The sequence below is a fragment of the Tamandua tetradactyla genome, chromosome 2 (genome assembly GCF_023851605.1).
Source record: "Tamandua tetradactyla isolate mTamTet1 chromosome 2, mTamTet1.pri, whole genome shotgun sequence".
Classification (NCBI taxonomy): Eukaryota; Metazoa; Chordata; class Mammalia; order Pilosa; family Myrmecophagidae; genus Tamandua; species Tamandua tetradactyla.
The window spans coordinates 213239651-213257249 of NC_135328.1; the positions used below are offsets into that span (position 1 = coordinate 213239651).

Below are 17599 nucleotides of genomic sequence, written 5' to 3' on the forward strand. Positions count from 1 at the left end.
AGATTTCCCCTGAGGCCTCCAGACCCACAGCGGCCTGAGAGGAAGCCGGTCAAGGGTCAGTTCCGGAACCTTCCCCCGACCCCCAGGGCTGGGCCTGGGACCCCTGCTCTGTGCCCCCAGAGCCCCTGTGTTGGTCTCTGCGCCCAGTGAGGGACCTCGGGTGTCTTTCTTGTGTCTTTCCCAGCCCCCTCCAAGACTGGGACGCCCCCCAGGGCAGAGCTTCGTGCCCCTGAGGGACGAGGCTGCCTGTAGAGACCCCTGTGTCACCCCAAGGGACAACACTCCCAGGCCAGCCCAGCGACTCTGGGCAGGAGGCTGGCATCTTGCCGTTCGCAGGCCTGAAGGAGCAGCAGGGCTCTCAGCAAGCACGGCTGCCGTGGGGGTGGGTCCAGCCACAACAGGGGCCCCTAGGCCCCCGGCAGGCCATGCCCACTCCTCCCCCAACCCAGAGATAACACCAGACCCACGACCAGCCTGCCAGGGCCCAAGGTGTGAAAATGAAAAGTTTATTTATAAGCAGGAATGCTGTCCAGCACGCAGTGCAAACTCTCGGACCTGGGATCAACACAGGCTGGGAACCCAGGCCACACCCAAAAGCCTCCTTTGGATTCCTTGCCTCCCTGCTCTGCGGGGAGCAATGCAGTCGGCCGGAGGCCCTCCCGGGGCTGCCCACCAGGGGGCGGGGCGCTCCACCGCCCTGCAGCGTCCAGCCGGCTGGACTGCCACCTTGAGTCCAGGGCGGGAAGGCCTCCTTGTTTCCACAGTAAGGGCTGGCTCTGCGACCCCCAGACAGTTCAGCTGCCACGTTCAAGCCCAGTGGAGTTTATTGACAGGGGATTCAAGTACCTGGGACTGAACTGGCCTCTCAAGGAGTCCCTCATCCCCCTTCCTTCCAGAATCTGGTGGAGGTCGCCCTCGTCCACCTCTGCAGGGTCCTGGGCATGTGTTTGGGAGGAGTGGGCTGACTCTATTTTTTTTTTAATTACTTGGGCAGGCACCAGGAATCGAACCTGGGTCTCTGGCATGGCAGGCGGGAACTCTGCCACTGAGCCACTGTGGCCTGCCCTGGGCTGACTCTCTGATGGGGAAAGATCTCTCGGCAAAATTGCTGGCTTCAGCTGCTTCAAGGCAGGTCGTTCAACCAGACACACACACACACACACACACACACACACACACACACACACACACACACACACACACACACACACACACACACACACAGACACACACCGCCGGGGTCAGCATCGCACGTCCACTCAGGGCCAGTAGGTACAGTACCAAAGGGACTCCGGTGGGGCCCCTCGGGCCTGGGACTCCGGGAACAGGGGAGGGTCCTGGGGAGAGGGGGCGCCCCTCCAGAGGAGGGGAGGAGCCCAGGCTGAGGTAGAAGCAAAAGACAAGGCTGAAGCCCCCCAGGCATTGCCAGTTCCCGAAATTCCCTGATAGAAGGCCCAGCCTGGGAAGGCAGCCCCAGAGGGGAGGGAGGGTGGTGGGCACTGGGGCTGTGGGTGGACAGGAATGAAGGTTCAAGGCAGAGGGGCAGACGGTGGATGAGGGTTCCAGGCAGCCCTTGGAGTTTTGCTTTGGGGAATGGTTTTGTTTGCTTGCGTGCCTGCATGGATAATTTGTGTCTTAACTGCCACATGTTAAAACCGGAAGAATTCCGGTGGGGAGTTTGCTACTTGGCGGCACTCACTAAGGCTGCCTGGCTTCAGGCATCTGATTTTCACACTGTGGTACAAGAGGACGAGTTAGCAGAAGTGGCTTTAGAGGTGCTTTTCAAGGGTCCTGCAGGAGCTGTCACCCCTCCCCGCACAGAGCCACCCACTCCCCGGCCGTCCACGGGCACTGGCCTGCAGTCTCGGCCGAAGATCTGCCCTTTCCCCACAGGTGAGTTGTCCAGAGTCCCTCCACCCTAGCAAGCCCCTATGGAGGGGAGGGTGCTGGGGACCCAGCAGAAGAAAAACTGCTCCAAAGCCAGGCTCGCAGGTCCAGCTGGAGGCAGCTCAGAGAGAGACAGGGAGGGCCCCGCTGCGGGCTGCCAGCAAGTCCACAGTCCACCCTGCCCCCCAGTCTTCACCATTCTCCCTGCCTCGCCCGTCTCTGTGGGTGAGAGAGGAGCTGAGCTCATGGAGTCCACTAAAGGAAGTTGGTCCAGAAAGAGCCACAGTATGGAGAATGGGGGTCTGGGAGGATGGGGAGCCCTCCCACAGGGTGGCCGGCCAGGGGTCAGCCCGCCCTGGCTGGGACATGGCCCTCAGCAGCCACTTAGCCGGACTTCATCCCGGCGTCGGGCACGCCCAGGGGCAGGGGCTTCTCCTCGGGGCTCTGCAGCAGGCTCTCTGGAGCACAAGGCGGGGACCGAAAGGGGCGCTCCTCCTTGGAGAAGGGGACCTGCTCGTTCTTCGGGGAGCCCGAGGGGCTGGTGTCCATGTTCCTCACCGTGGGGCTGGCCTGAGACGGGCATTGAGAGCCGTGCTCGGAGCTGCTGCAGACGTTCACGATGCAGGTGACGTTGACCTGGGTCCCATGGGAAGGCTCTGCTAATCACAAGACAGGAGAGAGTGGTCAGTCCTGGGGCCTCCGAGTGGGGGTGACTTCACAGCCTGACTTGTGCAAGAGGCAGGCTAGGAGGACCCGTAGAGAAAGAGCACTGGACCAGGAGCCATAAGATCAAGGTTCCAGCCCAGCTCTGCTACGTGACCTTGGGCAAGTCCTTCAACCTTGGGGTGCCTCCATTTCCTCATGTCAGATAAGAATAGCATTCCCACCCCAGCTTACCCCACAGACCAGAGGAGCCAGTCAGACCACGGAGATAAAAATGCTCTGAGAAAAAAGCATCTTCCCGGTAAAGGATCAGAGAGGTGAGCAGGGGCTGGGGAATAAGTTACAGAATTCTGGTTGTGGCCTCAGCAGTCCTGGCCACACCGACCATGGTGAGAAGGCGAGAACCCTCTGACGCCGGCACCCTGGCTGTGTGCTAGAGAATCAGCCTCCAAGAGCCTGGAAGCCATACCTTTTTGGAGGTTAAACATTCATGCTGAAGTTGTTTTCATTCTCAGCAAACCTTTTTCCTCCAAGAGGAGTTGCCTCTGAGAGTTCATAAATCTGGGATTCCAGGTGGGGCTTTGCAATCTGACAGTCCTGGGTTCGAATTCCTGCCCGACCTCCAGAATCTTGGCCAAGGCCTTAACCTCTCGAGCTTCCTTTTACTTGGCTAAGAGATGGGTTTAATGGCCCTGTACCACCCCTTGCGGGCAGGGAGCCACACGGTCTTGTTTGCTGCTGTATTCCCAGTGCCCACACGGCTCCTGGCGATGGAGTGATGCTCTCGGTGAATCAGGAACCGAAACTGGCCCGACCTAACCAAGCATCTAGTCCACACTTGCACCGGGTGCTTCTGGGCGCGTTGGGCTTGACTCTTGCTCCTACCCCCATCTGCCGTGCCACCTGCTCCTCCTCACCTCAGTCCGTGCTGCCACCAGCTGCCAGCTGTGGAGGCCCAAAGCCATGGGCCCATCCTCAATTCTCTTTTTCTCATACCCTGCATCTAATCCATTGGCAGTCTCCACCTGGTCTACACTCAAATGACAATTCAAGTTCACCACCTCCCCTGCTAACTCCCCATGCAAGTCTCCGTCTGCTCCCGCCTGGCTCCTGGCTGCTATCTGCTCTTCCGCAGCCTGCTCTCTACCAGCAGCCGGAGCTAGCCTGGTAAAACTCGGCAGATCACCTCCTGGGCTGCTCCAAACCCCACAGAACTCTCCTCAGCCTACAAGGCCCTGCGTGATCCAGTGCCTACTTTCTCCCCATTTCGTGCAGCTCCACGATCTTGGCTGGGTTCCTTCCAGCCAAGCTCCCCTCCCTGCTGCTCCAAGACCCCTCCAAACCTCGGAGCCTTTGCACATGTTGTTCCCCCAGCCTGGAAGGCTCTTCCCCATTTGCATGGCTCTCTCCCTACTTCCACTTGAGCCTCAGCTAAAAGCCACTTCTCTTAGATGCCTGCCCTGCCCTCCCTCCCTAAAGAGGCTCCCTTCTTAACCCAGCCATCCCTCCCACCCCCATCCTTCTTTCTACGGGCTTCAGGGCCCATAGATTTCCTCAGAGGCCTATTTGCATTCTGCCTCCCCCACCAGACCCTGAGACCCAGGCTGGTGGGGCCTTTTTGACTGTTTCATGCTGTGTCCCTAGTGCCTAGAACAGGGCCACGTGTTGAATGAGTAAAATCCAGTCCACACTAAGAAATGATGATCATACATCTATGTGATGATATTAAGAATTACTGATTGCATATGTAGAATGGAATGATTTCTAAATGTTGTGTTAATTTTTTTTAATTAATAAAAAAAAATGTAAAAAAAAAAAAAAATCCAGTCCACAAGTATCTTTTGTTCTGGTTGGGGGCAATGTTTTCAAGTGTATCAGCTGCCAACTTTCAAAAACCCAGAGTTTACATTTTAAAATCTGGATTTCTGGCTTCACTTGGGAGCCAGATGTGGAAGGTCTGGCTCCCAGGACCCACATTCTTGACTGGCAGCTGTTGGTAGGAAGGATTCCAGGGCACAGGTGCACCCCTACCTTCCCTCCTGGCCCCTGCAGGCCTCTGAGTGTCCTAACTCGTTGGCAAGGGACTGAAGGATGGAGTAAATTGAGGCATGAAGGTAAGGAGCTGGACACACGGCAGACCCTCAGCAAGTTATAACTGCTGCTGCTGCTGCTATTCCTACAGGGTCTGCTGAGTGCCCAAAAGCACCTGGTGTCTAGGTAAAGAGGGGAAGGGCACAGGCCATTTGGCTCTTCTGACTCCAGGAGTGTAGGGCCTGGGAGGAGGCTCAGAATCAGTGAACTGCTCTGCTCAGATTGGCCCTAAATGGGCCAGGGGGAGGGAGGGCAGAAGGCAGGGCTGGGAGGAAATTTCCATCCTGAGCTGCCACAGAACCCAAATGCCACACAGTCACTATGGCGTTTGCAGCATGGGAGTGGGCTGGGGGCCCACACGGGGGTTACACGTTTCCACAATGGGGACGGGGACAGCAGGGCAGCAATGCCAAAACAGGTGGGGGAACTCCCAGGAGAAGGAACATACAGCCATGCGGGTGGGGGAGTAGAGAGAATCGGCAGACACATAAGCAGGCCACACAGGGGCCAAGAAGCCACATGGGGTGGCCACGGAACAGGTGTAGCTAAGAAATCGGGCAGGTGAATCCAAGAGCTGACAAAGGCCAAGAGTCTCTACGTGGAGCTCATTCATTCATGCATTCATTCAACAAACGTTGAGGGCCACCTGCTCGGTTCCAGCCATTGACCCAGTCCTTCTCAGGCTGGGGCAGGGGGCACTGACAGGACATCAGAGTGAAGAGGTGAGCTATAATGGGGAGGAGAGAAGTGGCACATGTAAGCCCAAGTGAGTAGTCAGGGGAGGAAGTGGCCCCTGTGTCAGGCAGCAGGTAGGAAAGGATGTTCCAGGCAGTAGACCAGCATGAGCACAGGTTCGGAGGCAAGGGAGGACAGCAAATGGGGCTCAGTAGAGTGTGGTTGTGCTAGAGAAAGGCTGTGGGGCAGGAAGTGGCTGGAGCAGAGGAGGGAGAAGGCAAAACAAGGCCTGGGGGAGCTGTCAGTCTGTACCTGCAGGCAGCCCAGAATGCACCTAGACTCCTGGCCAGGCATTAAACTGGTCACTCTGGCACTTATCGCTAACCATCCCCGCCAGGAGGTGCCACAGCGCCACCCCCAGAAGAGGAAACTGAGGCTCAGCGGAGCTAAGGAGCTTGCTCAGACTCCTGTGGCACCAGAGCAACCCAGCTGGGCCTGAGTGCACGGCCATTCCCTGACCTGCTAGCCAGCACCACCAGCTGAGACGGAGAGGCCCAGGCTGGCAATGGGGTCCCTCAGAAGACACGACCTCTCTATCTGAGGCCACCCTGGGCCTTCTGGGAGATGTCTGTGTGGCCACTGGAGATGCCGACCTGGAGTGGCACCTGTCACAGACCGGGCACATATGCAGACTGTACACATGGGCATGGGCCCCATGCTTCTCCCCCAGGCGCACAGTCCCGGTTCCTTGGACCCAAAGGAAGCAGCAGGCCACAAGCTGCAGCATGCAGAACCCTGGAAGCATCATTTATTCCTTCATCTTCCCGCCCTAGGGCTCTGGAGACTGACAGCCCAAGGTTGACATCCATTTACTAGCTGTGTACCCTTGAACAAGCTCCTTAACCTCTCTGGGCCTCAGTTCTCTCATCTGTAAAATGGGGGTTATAACAATATATACCTCTTAGCATTGATGGGCGGATTGATCTTATAAATGAAAGTGCCCAGAATCACCTGACACACCATAAACCCTTGGTAAGTAGAGGCTGTGAGTAATGCCTTCATCCTCACCATGCTCATCATCGCACGCGTTAGCCTGGGGCAGTGCAGGGCTTGCGATACAGGGATGAGTAACACAGTCCAGCTCAGCCCCAGCCATACAGGGCGACAATCCTATGAAACAGAAGCAAGGACTTGGGAACCTGGAGGAGCAACCAATCTAGCTCAGGATGTGGTAGAGAAGGGGTTTCTGGAAAACTCCCCTCCTTGATATTAGGGACCTGAAGAGCAAGTTGGGATTGCCTGAGGAAGAGAATGGGGGGAAGAGGCAAAAGAAAGGGTGTTGCCAGAAGGAGCAGGATGGGGCAAAGGGAGGGGAACCTGGTGGGTTCACAGAATTGAAAGGAGCTCAGTATGGCTTGCTGTGGACCCTGAGGTGGTAGCAAGAAGACGGGCTTGGAGGGCAAGTCAAGGTCAGGGCAGGCAGGTTCTCAAATCTGTCCCCTCCACACCAAGAGCTCAGGCTCACCTTGCAGCGGAGGCCCAGGAGGTGATGCCATGACAGAAGCCAGGTGAGAACCAGGGCATGGGACTGAGGCCAGGTGCACTCTGCCTCTTACCTGAGCTTGAGCAGCTGGCTTGGGCCTCCCCGGGCCCACTGGCCTTTTCTGTGCCCGGTGCCTGCTGGTTCCTGGAGGCCTCTCTCCTGTCCGCAGCGCTGGCCGAGCTCTCCAAGGAGCTGCTGCTGGAGCTCGGGGCCGTGGTCAGCAGGTGCTGCTGCTCGGGGCCAGGCCGGGATTTCTCGACAGGCAGGTGAGGCTGGGCGGGGAGAAGAGGAGAAAGGGCAGTCAGCCCATCAGCCAGCTTCTTCTCCCCTCCGCACCATCGTCTGCAGCCCTTGCTGCGAGCACTTCAGTTTACATGGCACTTCTGCCCACACCTGCACATTCCTTTCACACCCAGTGCTCTTAGTAAGGTGTCATTCTCCGTGGTTTGTGTTTCCGTAATTAGTATTTGGTTCCCCACTGCAGCGTAGGCCTCTCATCAAACAGCCTTGTAGGGGGCAGGGTTCTCATCCTCAGTCTGTACAAAGAAACTGACCTTCCTCAGTTCACCCAGCAGCACCCAACCCAGCAGCCAAAAGCATGGACTCTGGAACTGACCATGTGAGTTTGAATACTGACTCTATCACTCACCAGCTGTGTGACCTTGGACAAATTACTTAACCTCTCTGTGCCTCTGTTTTTCATCTAAAAGAGAAAATAACAGCCTACCTCATAAAGTTGTTCTGAAGGCCAAATGGCCACATATTTTTAAGTGCTTAGTACAATATCTGGCACATAGTAAGCTCCATACAAAGGCTTGTTAAATCAGGGGTTAGCAAATTATGGCTAAGGGTCAAATGGCCTGGGTAGAGTCACATCCAGCCCACCACCTGCTGTGTATAGCCTGTGAGCTAAGAATGGTTTTTACATTGTTTAGTGGTTGAAAAAAAAGATCAAATGAGGAACATTTCATGATGTATGAAAACCACACGAAATTCAAGTTTTAGTGCCTCAAAATAAAGTTTTATTGGGACACAGCCACTGTCACTTGTTTACATACTGTCTACAATTGCTTTGGAGTTGCAATAGCAGGGTTGAGTAGGTGTGGCAGAGACTGTATGGCCCACAAGGCCTAAAATATTCACTATCTGGCCCTTCAGAGAAAAGTTTGCCACTACTTGTGCTCAATCAATCAATCCCGTGCAGGGAGCCCTTTCATTTCAGATTCTCGGGAGCTGTCTTAGTGACCCTTTCCAGATTCCAATCTCCAGGCTGCTTTGTGACTCCTCCTAATGGCTTTCTCATAGGAGAAAAGCAAATGATAACGCCATCCTATGCCAAGCACTGGGCCACAGTCCTTCTCAGACACCATCTCATATCAATCTTTCCAACAGCCGTTTGAGCTTCATTTTACAGACATAGAGATCAAGGCACAGAGAGGTCAAGTTGCTTGCCCAAGGACACACAGTTAGGAGGTGGTGCAATTGGGCTAAAACTCTTGATGCTTTTCCTGGGTACCAGAGGTTTCAGCTGCAGAGACTCAAGACAAGGATCCCCCTTTCCAGACACCAGTGCTGGGGAGCGCAAGAACTTCTGCTCTGCAGCTGCTGTCTGTATACACTGACTGGACAGCAGCATAAGTTCTGGTGATCACTGGATCCCAGGAAGAAAGGACCCAGCAGGGACCCCAGGCCTCTGGCCTACCCAGGTTGGGAGGATCCTGAGGTTGAATGAAAATTGAGGTAAATGAAGGGTTGGTGGGTGTGCGGGGAGGTAAGAGAGTCGCCCCCAACCCCACTCCCTCCAAAGGAAGCTACAATTCCAAATGTGCCCTAGAGCTGCCTGGAATACTGGATCCCACCCTGGACAGCCCACTCCTCTCCAGCCAATCTCTGCAGCCTAGGTGCCCCGCCCCGTCCACCAAGGCCAAAGCCCGCCCCCCTCTTCCCCATGCCGGTCTACCAAGGCCTGCCTGCCTTTAATTCCCAGGCCAGCCCACAGTCTCAGGCTCCGGATGGGAAGGATTCCTTGCAAGCGGTCCCAGAGGCCACGGAGCCCAGGAAGGTGCTCAGTATCACCCAGGTGGGTCAGTGGCCAAGGCTGGACAGAGCTGCATGCCTCGCACGCCCCTGGAGGGCAGCTTTGGAGGGACGGAGGGCATTTCAAGTTCATGTTAAACCCTTTGCCCAGATGGTCTGGCTCTGGCCACTGAACCCCTCCCCCAGCCCCGGCCCCAGCAGGGATGGCCGGGAGGGGAGGGGAGGAGAGTAGCATCCAAATGTCACTCCTGACAATCTCCAAACAAGGGGCTTTTCCGACCCCTGTCCCATCCCCCTCTGCTGGTGGCTAGAGCCAGACAGAACAGAAACCCCCAAAGGTCACAGCCACACTCCCTCCTCCAAAACCACAAGTTGTAAAGTTCACGCAGCCTCTGAACGGGGCAGACACATCCTGTGCCCTGTCCTGGGGTCCCAGGATGGGGAGTGCGCCAGGGGTTCGCTTGAAAACCAGGATCCCAGGCAGCCAGGCACCCTCACCACCCATCCAGCCCCTCACTGCTCAGTCTGGCCTCAGGGGAGAAGCAGAGACCCCCACAGAGCCTGCCAGGCCTGGGGGTCTGAGCCCTCCAGGATCCCATCAGGTCTACACTGTCTGTGTGAGCGAGTATGCCCAGGAGGCTCATGCACTTGCACGTGTAGGTCTGAGCGTGTGAAGTCCGCACACACGTGTGTCTGCATGCTTGGGGGCGCGAGTACATACCTGAGTGGTACACTTAGTATGCATGCTCTGGGCCACTCCCTCCAGCTTGAGAAAGTTACTTTAATTCTCTGAGCCCAACTTTCCTACACAGTAAAATCAGAGCAATGATCACTGTGCTTGTGCCGCAGCCTGGCTGAGGGTACGCGGTTTTCGGCCCAGAGCCTGGCAAACAGTTGGCACCTCATAACTGTTCACTCTCGTTATTACATGTGAGCCCATGCAGGCCTGGAACGGTGGGGTGATTGTGGGCGAGCTCATATATGGAAATAACTGGCCTTTTCTAGACAAACGGAAAGTTGCTATCCGAGTCCTGGGATTTAGTGCTGCAACTGGAGGGACAAGTTGGCACCGAGTTACCTATACGCTCAACCCCGCGGGCCTAGTCCTGGAAGCGTCATCAGCTGGCCTCTTAGGGGGGACTAGCTACCGGCTAGCCGAGTAGGTCAGGGGCTAAGCAAGGGGTCGGGGACTGGGGAGGAGGGAAAGAAGGGCACCTGGGAAGGGGAGCAGCCTGAGGGCACATCCTGTGGGGGGTGGGTGGGGCTGTCTCCCCTGGCAGAACAGGAAAGTGGGTCAGGCAAGGCCTGCAGATTCACTGAGTGAGGTCACAGGCCACGCCACTTACCTAGAGCTCTAACTTTAACACAAATAACTGAACCTTCCAGAGTCTCGATTTCCTCACCTGTAAAATGGGCATGACAATCCTGCCTACCTCTCAGGGGTGTGTGAGGATTCAGTGACACAGTCCAGGCCAAGAGACCGGCATGGGGCTAAGGCAGTAGCATGCTGGAGCCGGCTTAGACCAGCTCAGACTGGTCTATGAGAGCTGCTTGTGCAATCTCTTCCCAACTGCACCTTCAGTGGGGTCTTGTTTGTAGCTTGAAATTGACCAGGGTAGTTGTATTTATACCAGGGAAGTAAGCAACTGCCATAAATCAGATTTTTTTTCTGATTTACCAGCAAACCACTCAATAAACAGCACTTGAGTTGCTCATACTCAGTAAAGGAAAAGAGGAAGTAGAGGTTACTGCGCCACACCCAGGACAGCTCCACTGCCCTGAGTGTTGGGAAATGCTTGGTTGAGGAAGAGAATACCAGCAGCTGCAAAGCCAGGGAAGGACGCATCGGCTGTGGCATCACTGAACTGAAGCTAGAGAAAGGAGGGGGTAGGATTTGCAGCCTGGGGGGAAGAGAGAAGGTGAGAAACTATCTGATCCCCACTGAAGCAGGGCAGGGCAAAGAGCACTGGGCCCAAGTCCAGAGACAATAGCTGTGTGACCTCAGACAAGTCACTTTCCCTCTCTTTCCTCTTCAGCAAAAGCAGGATATCAAATCAGTCTATACTACTCGTAAGGCATAAGTCCTCTGTAAATCTCAGGCACTGGTTCACCCAGGGTTGAGCTTCTTCCTAGCCTAGGGGTCCTGAACAGGGGGCTGATATCTGACAACGTCTGGAGACATTTCTGGTTGTTACTATTGGGGGTGCGGAGGGCAGTGCTACTTGCGTTAGTGGGTGGAGGCCAGGGTGCTGCTAAACATCTACAGGGCCAGGAGAGCTCCCACTACAAAGAATCACTCAGCCCCAAATGTCAACAGTGCTGAGATTGAGAAACCCTGCCCTAGCAGGAAAGGGGGCATGGGGGAAGCTCCCCTGACCCTGTTTCCTGATCTGTAAAATCAGGTAAAAAAAGTCCAGCCTTCATACCAGGCATGGGTACCAGGACTGTGTCCTGGCTCAACCCACCCCCCTTCCCAGCCCCTCTCCTTTCTCCTCCGCCATTGTAGCCAGGAGTGATCACGTGACTCGGTTCTGGCCAATGGGAGGAAAGGGGAAGTCCACGCACGGCATTCTGGGAGAGCATCTGGTTTGCCGATAAAAGGTATCATGGCTGGCCTGGCCATCTGTCCCTCTTCTTCCATCTGAAGATGGAGGCCATGTAGGAAGTGGTGGTCACCATCTTATGACAAGAGACCACAAGCAAGAGGACAAAACCTAACATGTGTAAGACAGCAGAGTCTGGGGTCTAGTTGGTGCCCTGGGAGAGTGGAGCTGAACCCGAACCAGCAGCCATCAACCCCTCAACGCCTTGGTTTGTGAGACAAATAAAGCCCTTCTGTTTGAAGTCACCCTTAGGTTTTCTGTTACTTGTAGCTGGATGCCTTCCTGATAGAGACAATGAAATCCTATGTCAGAGTTCTGTTTCTACAGACATCCTACAGATCAAAGGTGAGCTGCTTCGGGTGAAGTGTGGGTGGGGCTGAAGTGGGGGTAAGGGAGACTCAGGGCCCAGCCCCGTGACCTCCACCTCAACCCTCGAGGTGACCCATCAGGGCCCTCTGTGGAACACCAGGGTGCCCCAGAACTCAGTTTGAAAACCACTGCTCCATGAGCCAGGGCTTTGTAAACTCCAAGGGGAGGAGGTTGATTGCTACTAGCTGAGTGGACAGCACAGCCCTGCAAGATGGGCTGGGCAGATGCTGCCCCCATTTAATGGTGACGACACAGCCCAGGAGCAATTTTGTGTCTGCCCATGTTTCCGTCGCAAGGCGACAACCACATGCTTGCCATCAGTCCCACTAACTCCCCAGCTCCCCGATGGCTTTTCACACTCACAGTTTCCTTTACCGGACAGGGGCTGCAGCCCATCAGGCCATAACCTACACAGACAGACCCCGGCTGGGCCTCCTTCAGCCTCCTCAGGGCTCTGTGCATCACCTAACACTGGTGATGTACAGAATTCATCGTTTCCCACGGAACAATGCAGTCCACCATGAAGGAGCCCAAAAGAAGAGGAAAAGGGCAGAGGGTCACTCACCACTTTGGCTTCTCCCTGAAGGCAGAGCAAGGGCTTCTCTGCAATGAGGAGACAGAATAAGTCAGGGCAAGCGACTTCCTCGGGCTGATCTGCTGTAACTAGGGGCCCAATTTCCTACCCAACCAGTAGCACAGAAGCCTCCACCCGGTTCTCCAGCACCCTTGCCCATTCTTCCGACCTCTCCACCTTTGCTCATACCAAGCCCTCTGCTTTGCATGCCCTTTCTTTCCAGCTCACACTCCCCTCACTTAAATCTCACCCAGCTGGGATGCCGCCTGCCCTAGGAGGCCTGAATCCCTCAGGCTTCCTGGACTAGAACCCTGAACCCCTACCCTTTTGACAGCCTAGAAAAGTTCATGGAAGCCCCCCACTCCATCTCCCCCCTAACCCATCTGCAGGGTCTAAGCTCCCACAGAGCAGGGCTGGTGTTGCCCAGCAATGCCTGAGCCACACGGTCTGCCCAGTGCTGGGCTCGCAGGAGGGGCCCAAGAAAAGCTTTCTGAATAAACAGAAGAGTGAGTCCACAAACGAAGGAAGGAAAGAATGAAACTTACTTTTCTTCTGAGTCACAATGACACAGTTCACCAGTCCTATTACTAGCAGACCCAAGGCTGTCAAGCCCACAATCAGCCCTAGAACAACAAAAAAAAGATGCTCAGAATGACCTCAAGGAGTGCATTCAAATGTAGTCCCGGGCCAGATAGGTCTGTCAATGACCAAAGATGGCTGGAGCTGTGGGGCATGCAGACAGGAGGCCAGCCCAGTCCAGAGGCTCTCAAATTCGATCACAAAACAAACAAAAATCCGTATGCCTAACAGAACACATATGTGGGCTAGATCTGGCCCCAAGGCCACCAGTTGGAGACTTCAGGCCTGATGTAGTCCTAGCCCACGAAGGTAAACCCATGAGCTGCCCTGACCCAGTTCTTCTATCTCCACAACTAATGGGGACATCAGAATAGTAACCCGTGGCCCACAGGCAGGGGACAGCTGCACTTGCGGGTGAAACTCTGACCCCCACCCTGGCACTCTTACTGTCAGCATCAGGTCTTGGGCGGGGACCAGTCTCCCCCACCCCAACCCAGCCATGCCCCGGCACAGGGCACAGGGCCCCGCCCACAGCAGGCTCTTGGTGCGACTCTGCGGATGGAAGAATGAGCCCACCTGTGACATACCGATTGGAACAGTGATGTTGCCTGTGCTGAGCCCTTCCACGGGGGGTCTGGGGCCAATCGAGGGCTCTAGGGTGCCGCTTAGAGCCGTGGTGGACCCTGGAGAGGGCTCCACGTGCTGAGATTTTGTGGATCCTGGCTGGGATGTAGAATCTGGTTTCTGGACCTCCGTCAGGATGGGGGCCCCAGACCTGCAGACCGTGTCCATGCTTGCATTGCCAGGGATGGCCACCAAGCTACAGCTGGGGGTGGAGGAAGCTTGGTCAAGAGATAATGGTGAAAGAGAGGGTGGGGTGGCCAGACTCTCTCCTGGAAGTCGGGCCAGTGGGCGAGGGTCCCGTGGGCAGGGTGGAGAGAAAGCAGGAGCCATGGCCTCGCTCAGGGCAGCCCCTGTCGCTCCCCATGCATCCACCCTGGCTTCACTCTCAGGGCAGAGCTCCTGCTGTCTTGTGCCACCAGTATTGGGGCCCACCCCGGCCCACCACTGGGTTCAGCAGTTCTTTAACCCAAGGGGGTGAATGACATGGCTGCTGTATGACCTAGACCCCTGTCACGTGGGGACAGCCTCTCCCAGCTCCCCCAGAACCAAAGGACTCAGCAACTTACGTCCGGTGGGGCCTGCAAGTGTCTGTGGACGAGGTCGTATCTGAGAAGGTTCCCGAGGTGCAGGGGGCACATACCACGTCAGATGTTGCCTCTCCTTCAAGAAACAACTGGAACCTGTCACCAACTCAAACACTCCATGGAGTGGGGGTGGGGTTAGGCACTGGGGGCCTGGGTAGGTTCTGAGGGGCCCAGGACCTCTGTCTTCCCCTCCACCCCACCACACACACACGCACACACATATACACACAGCCAAGTGGAGTTTGTCCTTTAACCAATTCTGGTGACTTCCTGATTTCAGATCCATATCTGGACCCCCCAGGATCTAGCACCCAGTATGTGCCTAGTCAGGAGTTCTGGGGGCAAGAAGGAACAGCGGACGGTGGACAGATGGATGGGTAGCATACACCGGGGCACCACTGATGGTGCTCTCAGTCTGGGCAAACTGGCAGATGCCCAGGGATGTGTGGGAAGGAGAGGCCCAAGGGGGTCCCCAAGGAGCCCTGGGCCAGGCCTGTACCTGGTCTGGCCACGCCAAAGCCGGGGCGGCACTTGCGCAGTGGCGTGCACCGCCGGCACCCCTCCTGCCGCAGCAGCGTGCAGTACCAGCCCTCCTTGCAGGTGCAGATGCGGTTCTGTTTCCGAGTGCAGGCTTGAGTTTCCACTTGGTCTAGAAAGCGAGAGGGCAGCCTAGGGGTTATTCGTCCCTCTGCCGGCCCTGCCCACCGCGATGCCCCCTCTGCCCTCTCCTGGCCAGCCCAGCACCCACAAAGAGTTCTGTGCCGCAGGCAGCTGGTAGGCCGCCCTCAACATGGTGGCAGACAGAACACTGGCCATGAAGGCCAAAGGCCTGCTGTCTTGTCCAGCTCCACCACGGTATGAGCAAACATGTCTGCTCGCTGAGGCTCAACTTCCTCAACTCCATGTGGGCACAGTTCCACATCCCAGCCCTACCCGGCCTGTCTCCTGGAGCTGGTAAGAAGACTGGGTGAGTCACAGGATGAAAATGCCATTTTCCAATGGTAGAGATGCAAACCATCAGCCCTGGAGCATGGAGACAGCTGGCCTGGGGCAACCCCAACCAGCTTTCAGCCACAGGGCAGGGTGCTGGGAACCACCCCTCTCTGGGTCTCACTCACCGGAGCTGCAGCGGGAGCCACAGCTCAAACACTCCGAGACCCAGTTCCAGAGCTCGGTGTACGTGCTGTCCTCACAGGGGGCACACACAGTATCTGAGGTCCTCGTGCAGAACTCCTGAATGTGCTGGCCTGAGAAATCAAAAGCCAGAAGTCTCAGCAGGGCAAATCCATGGCTTGCCAGAGTCCCAAGTTTTGAGGCTGAGCAGGGAAGGCTCTTTGCATGGAGTTCATTGCCTCACCTTAAGCAAGTCCCTCAATCTCTCTGGACTCAAAGTCACAGGAGGCTGAGTTTTAATCTCGCATTTAGCTTGTACCAGCTGTCACTCTATCTCTGAATCCAACTGCTCATAAAATATCACACACCCTGCTATTTCCAAATGCCTGAAATGCCATTACAAAGGTCTATTATCAGTCAATCACACTTCAGTGAGAATGAGAATCCCTTTCTTCTTTATAGTTGGCTAAAATCTTCTCCCTGTGCATATGAACTAGAGAGAAAGAAGGCAGTCGGGAATGTAGTCCCTTGTAGCCCATCATGGACAAGGGCATGGAACTCCTGAAGGTCAGGAGAGGAGGCACACCAGGGGATGGGAAAACATGAAGGCAAACCTGTAAGGAGTTTACTCTTCTCAGTCCCATCCCACTCCCATCCTGCCATGTTCACTGCTGTGCTAACCTAATAACTTCTGAAAAAGACCCTGCCAGTTAACGGAAAAAAGAAGAGTCACTTGCTTTGGGATCTCCTAAAATGGTTGTGGAAGATGCTGGGTACATATGTGCCTACTACATCCAAGGCTAAGGGCTGAAACCCTCCAGTGGCTTCTTGATTCCTGCAGAATGAAAATCTAAACTCCTTACCATGGCCCCTGCTTACCTCCTCAAGCCTACCAATTAGGCCCACCTCAGGGCCTTTACACTTGCAGTTGCTTCTGCCTGGCTCACTATATATCTTCATGACATGTCTCTACCCAAATGTCACTTCCTCAGAGGGGGCTTCCCTGACTACCCCATATCAAGCAGCATGCCCCATTTATTCCATCTGTCTGCATCTGCCCAACAATGCCTTATTTTCTTCACTGCACAAACCACTCTGATATGACCTATGATGTGCCAGACACATAGTAGGCTTTTTATAAATATATGAATGAGTGTTTGACTAGATGGATGAATAGATGGCTGGCTGGCTGGATGAATGGCAGGCACTGGGAGATGGGCCACCTGGCTCTCCCAACCAAGGCAAGGCCTTGAACCTGCTACCTATGAAATGAGTACACACCCATTGATTCAATCAAGCTCAAACTGCGCACCTACAATGTGCCAGGTATTGTGCAAGGTGCCAGGGATTCAGCAGGGAAGAAGACAAAGTCCCTGCCTCGGAGGAGCACACAGTGGAAGCAATGGGAGAGAAAACAGGCCATTATCACATTATATGGAAGGAGCAGAAGTGGGGGAAACCAGGGGCCAGTGGGAGCTTAGGAAGGCACCTGATTGGCCGAGCAGTGGAGGGAAGGCTTCCTGGAGGAGGGGACAGGTAAAATGAGGCCTACAGGGGCAACAGGAGTTAGCCAGGGTAGGGAGTTGGAGGTGTATGTCAAGCAGAGGGAACAGCAGATGCAAAGCCCCAGAAGCAAGAGGGAGCATGGGGCCAGTTCTTAGAACTAGAAAGAGTTCAATAGGAAGCAAGGACTCTGCCCCCTCCAACCCCAGAGCCTACACATACACCCCCCACCGATGCCAACACCCAGGGACCCAGCCAGCCCCGAGGGCCAGGGCCCACAGCTGCTCTCTCACCAGGTGGACACTTGCTGCAGCACATCTGGGCCGTCTTGTCATAGTACTCTGTCTCCTGGCACGTGCTTCCGAGCTGTGAGGCATAGGGGGGAAATGCGACCTGGGAGGGGTAGGGAGAAGGCCGGACGTCAGCACAGCCACACCTGGATCCCACCACCACTGACACCCAGATTCCTATCCTGCAAAGGTTTGGCTCTCTCCCTGGAATGGGTGGAGGAAAGGGAAGGAGGAGCCCTTGCTTTCTTCCACCTCCTCCTCCCGCTCAGTGCAGCTTGCTCTTGCCTGCAGGTGGAGGGGCCGAGCTAGCCGGTTAGAGGGTGGGGCTGGCTGAGGCAGTTACCCCATTGCAGGGCAGCTCCTAACCCTCCACGCGGTAGGCCTGGGGCCCCACAGCTGCCCAACAGGCGGTGGTCTTGGGCACAGAGAACCAAGGCCCTCAGCACAAAGCTCTGCCTAAGGTC

The 17599-nt window shown here is 55.7% G+C and overlaps 1 protein-coding gene and 1 long non-coding RNA gene across 5 annotated transcripts in view; one reads left to right on the forward strand and one right to left on the reverse strand.

The window, feature by feature from the left end:
* Window positions 1-477: 477 nt before the first annotated feature.
* TNFRSF1B (TNF receptor superfamily member 1B) overlaps window positions 478-17599 on the reverse strand; it is a 35331-nt gene continuing 18209 nt past the window's right edge. The window contains exons 2-11 of one of the 4 annotated variants that reach the window (XM_077151255.1): window positions 17139-17238; window positions 15348-15476; window positions 14729-14878; window positions 14212-14305; window positions 13609-13847; window positions 12988-13065; window positions 12434-12471; window positions 6933-7131; window positions 6385-6486; window positions 478-2543 (exon numbers count right to left, since the gene is read on the reverse strand). In XM_077151255.1, the coding sequence (XP_077007370.1) occupies window positions 2272-2543; window positions 6385-6486; window positions 6933-7131; window positions 12434-12471; window positions 12988-13065; window positions 13609-13847; window positions 14212-14305; window positions 14729-14878; window positions 15348-15476; window positions 17139-17238 (1401 nt within the window). In that variant the 3' untranslated portion in view covers window positions 478-2271. Of the gene's footprint in view, window positions 2547-6384; window positions 6487-6932; window positions 7132-12433; window positions 12472-12987; window positions 13066-13608; window positions 13848-14211; window positions 14306-14728; window positions 14879-15347; window positions 15477-17138; window positions 17239-17599 lie in introns of all 4 variants that reach the window. The other 3 variants (XM_077151254.1, XM_077151257.1, XM_077151256.1) reach the window with 3 other exon arrangements.
* Window positions 11450-12965, forward strand: LOC143674905 (uncharacterized). Its single transcript, XR_013171273.1, has 3 exons — window positions 11450-11619; window positions 11770-11844; window positions 12251-12965. It is a non-coding gene; the product is annotated as an uncharacterized LOC143674905 (long non-coding RNA).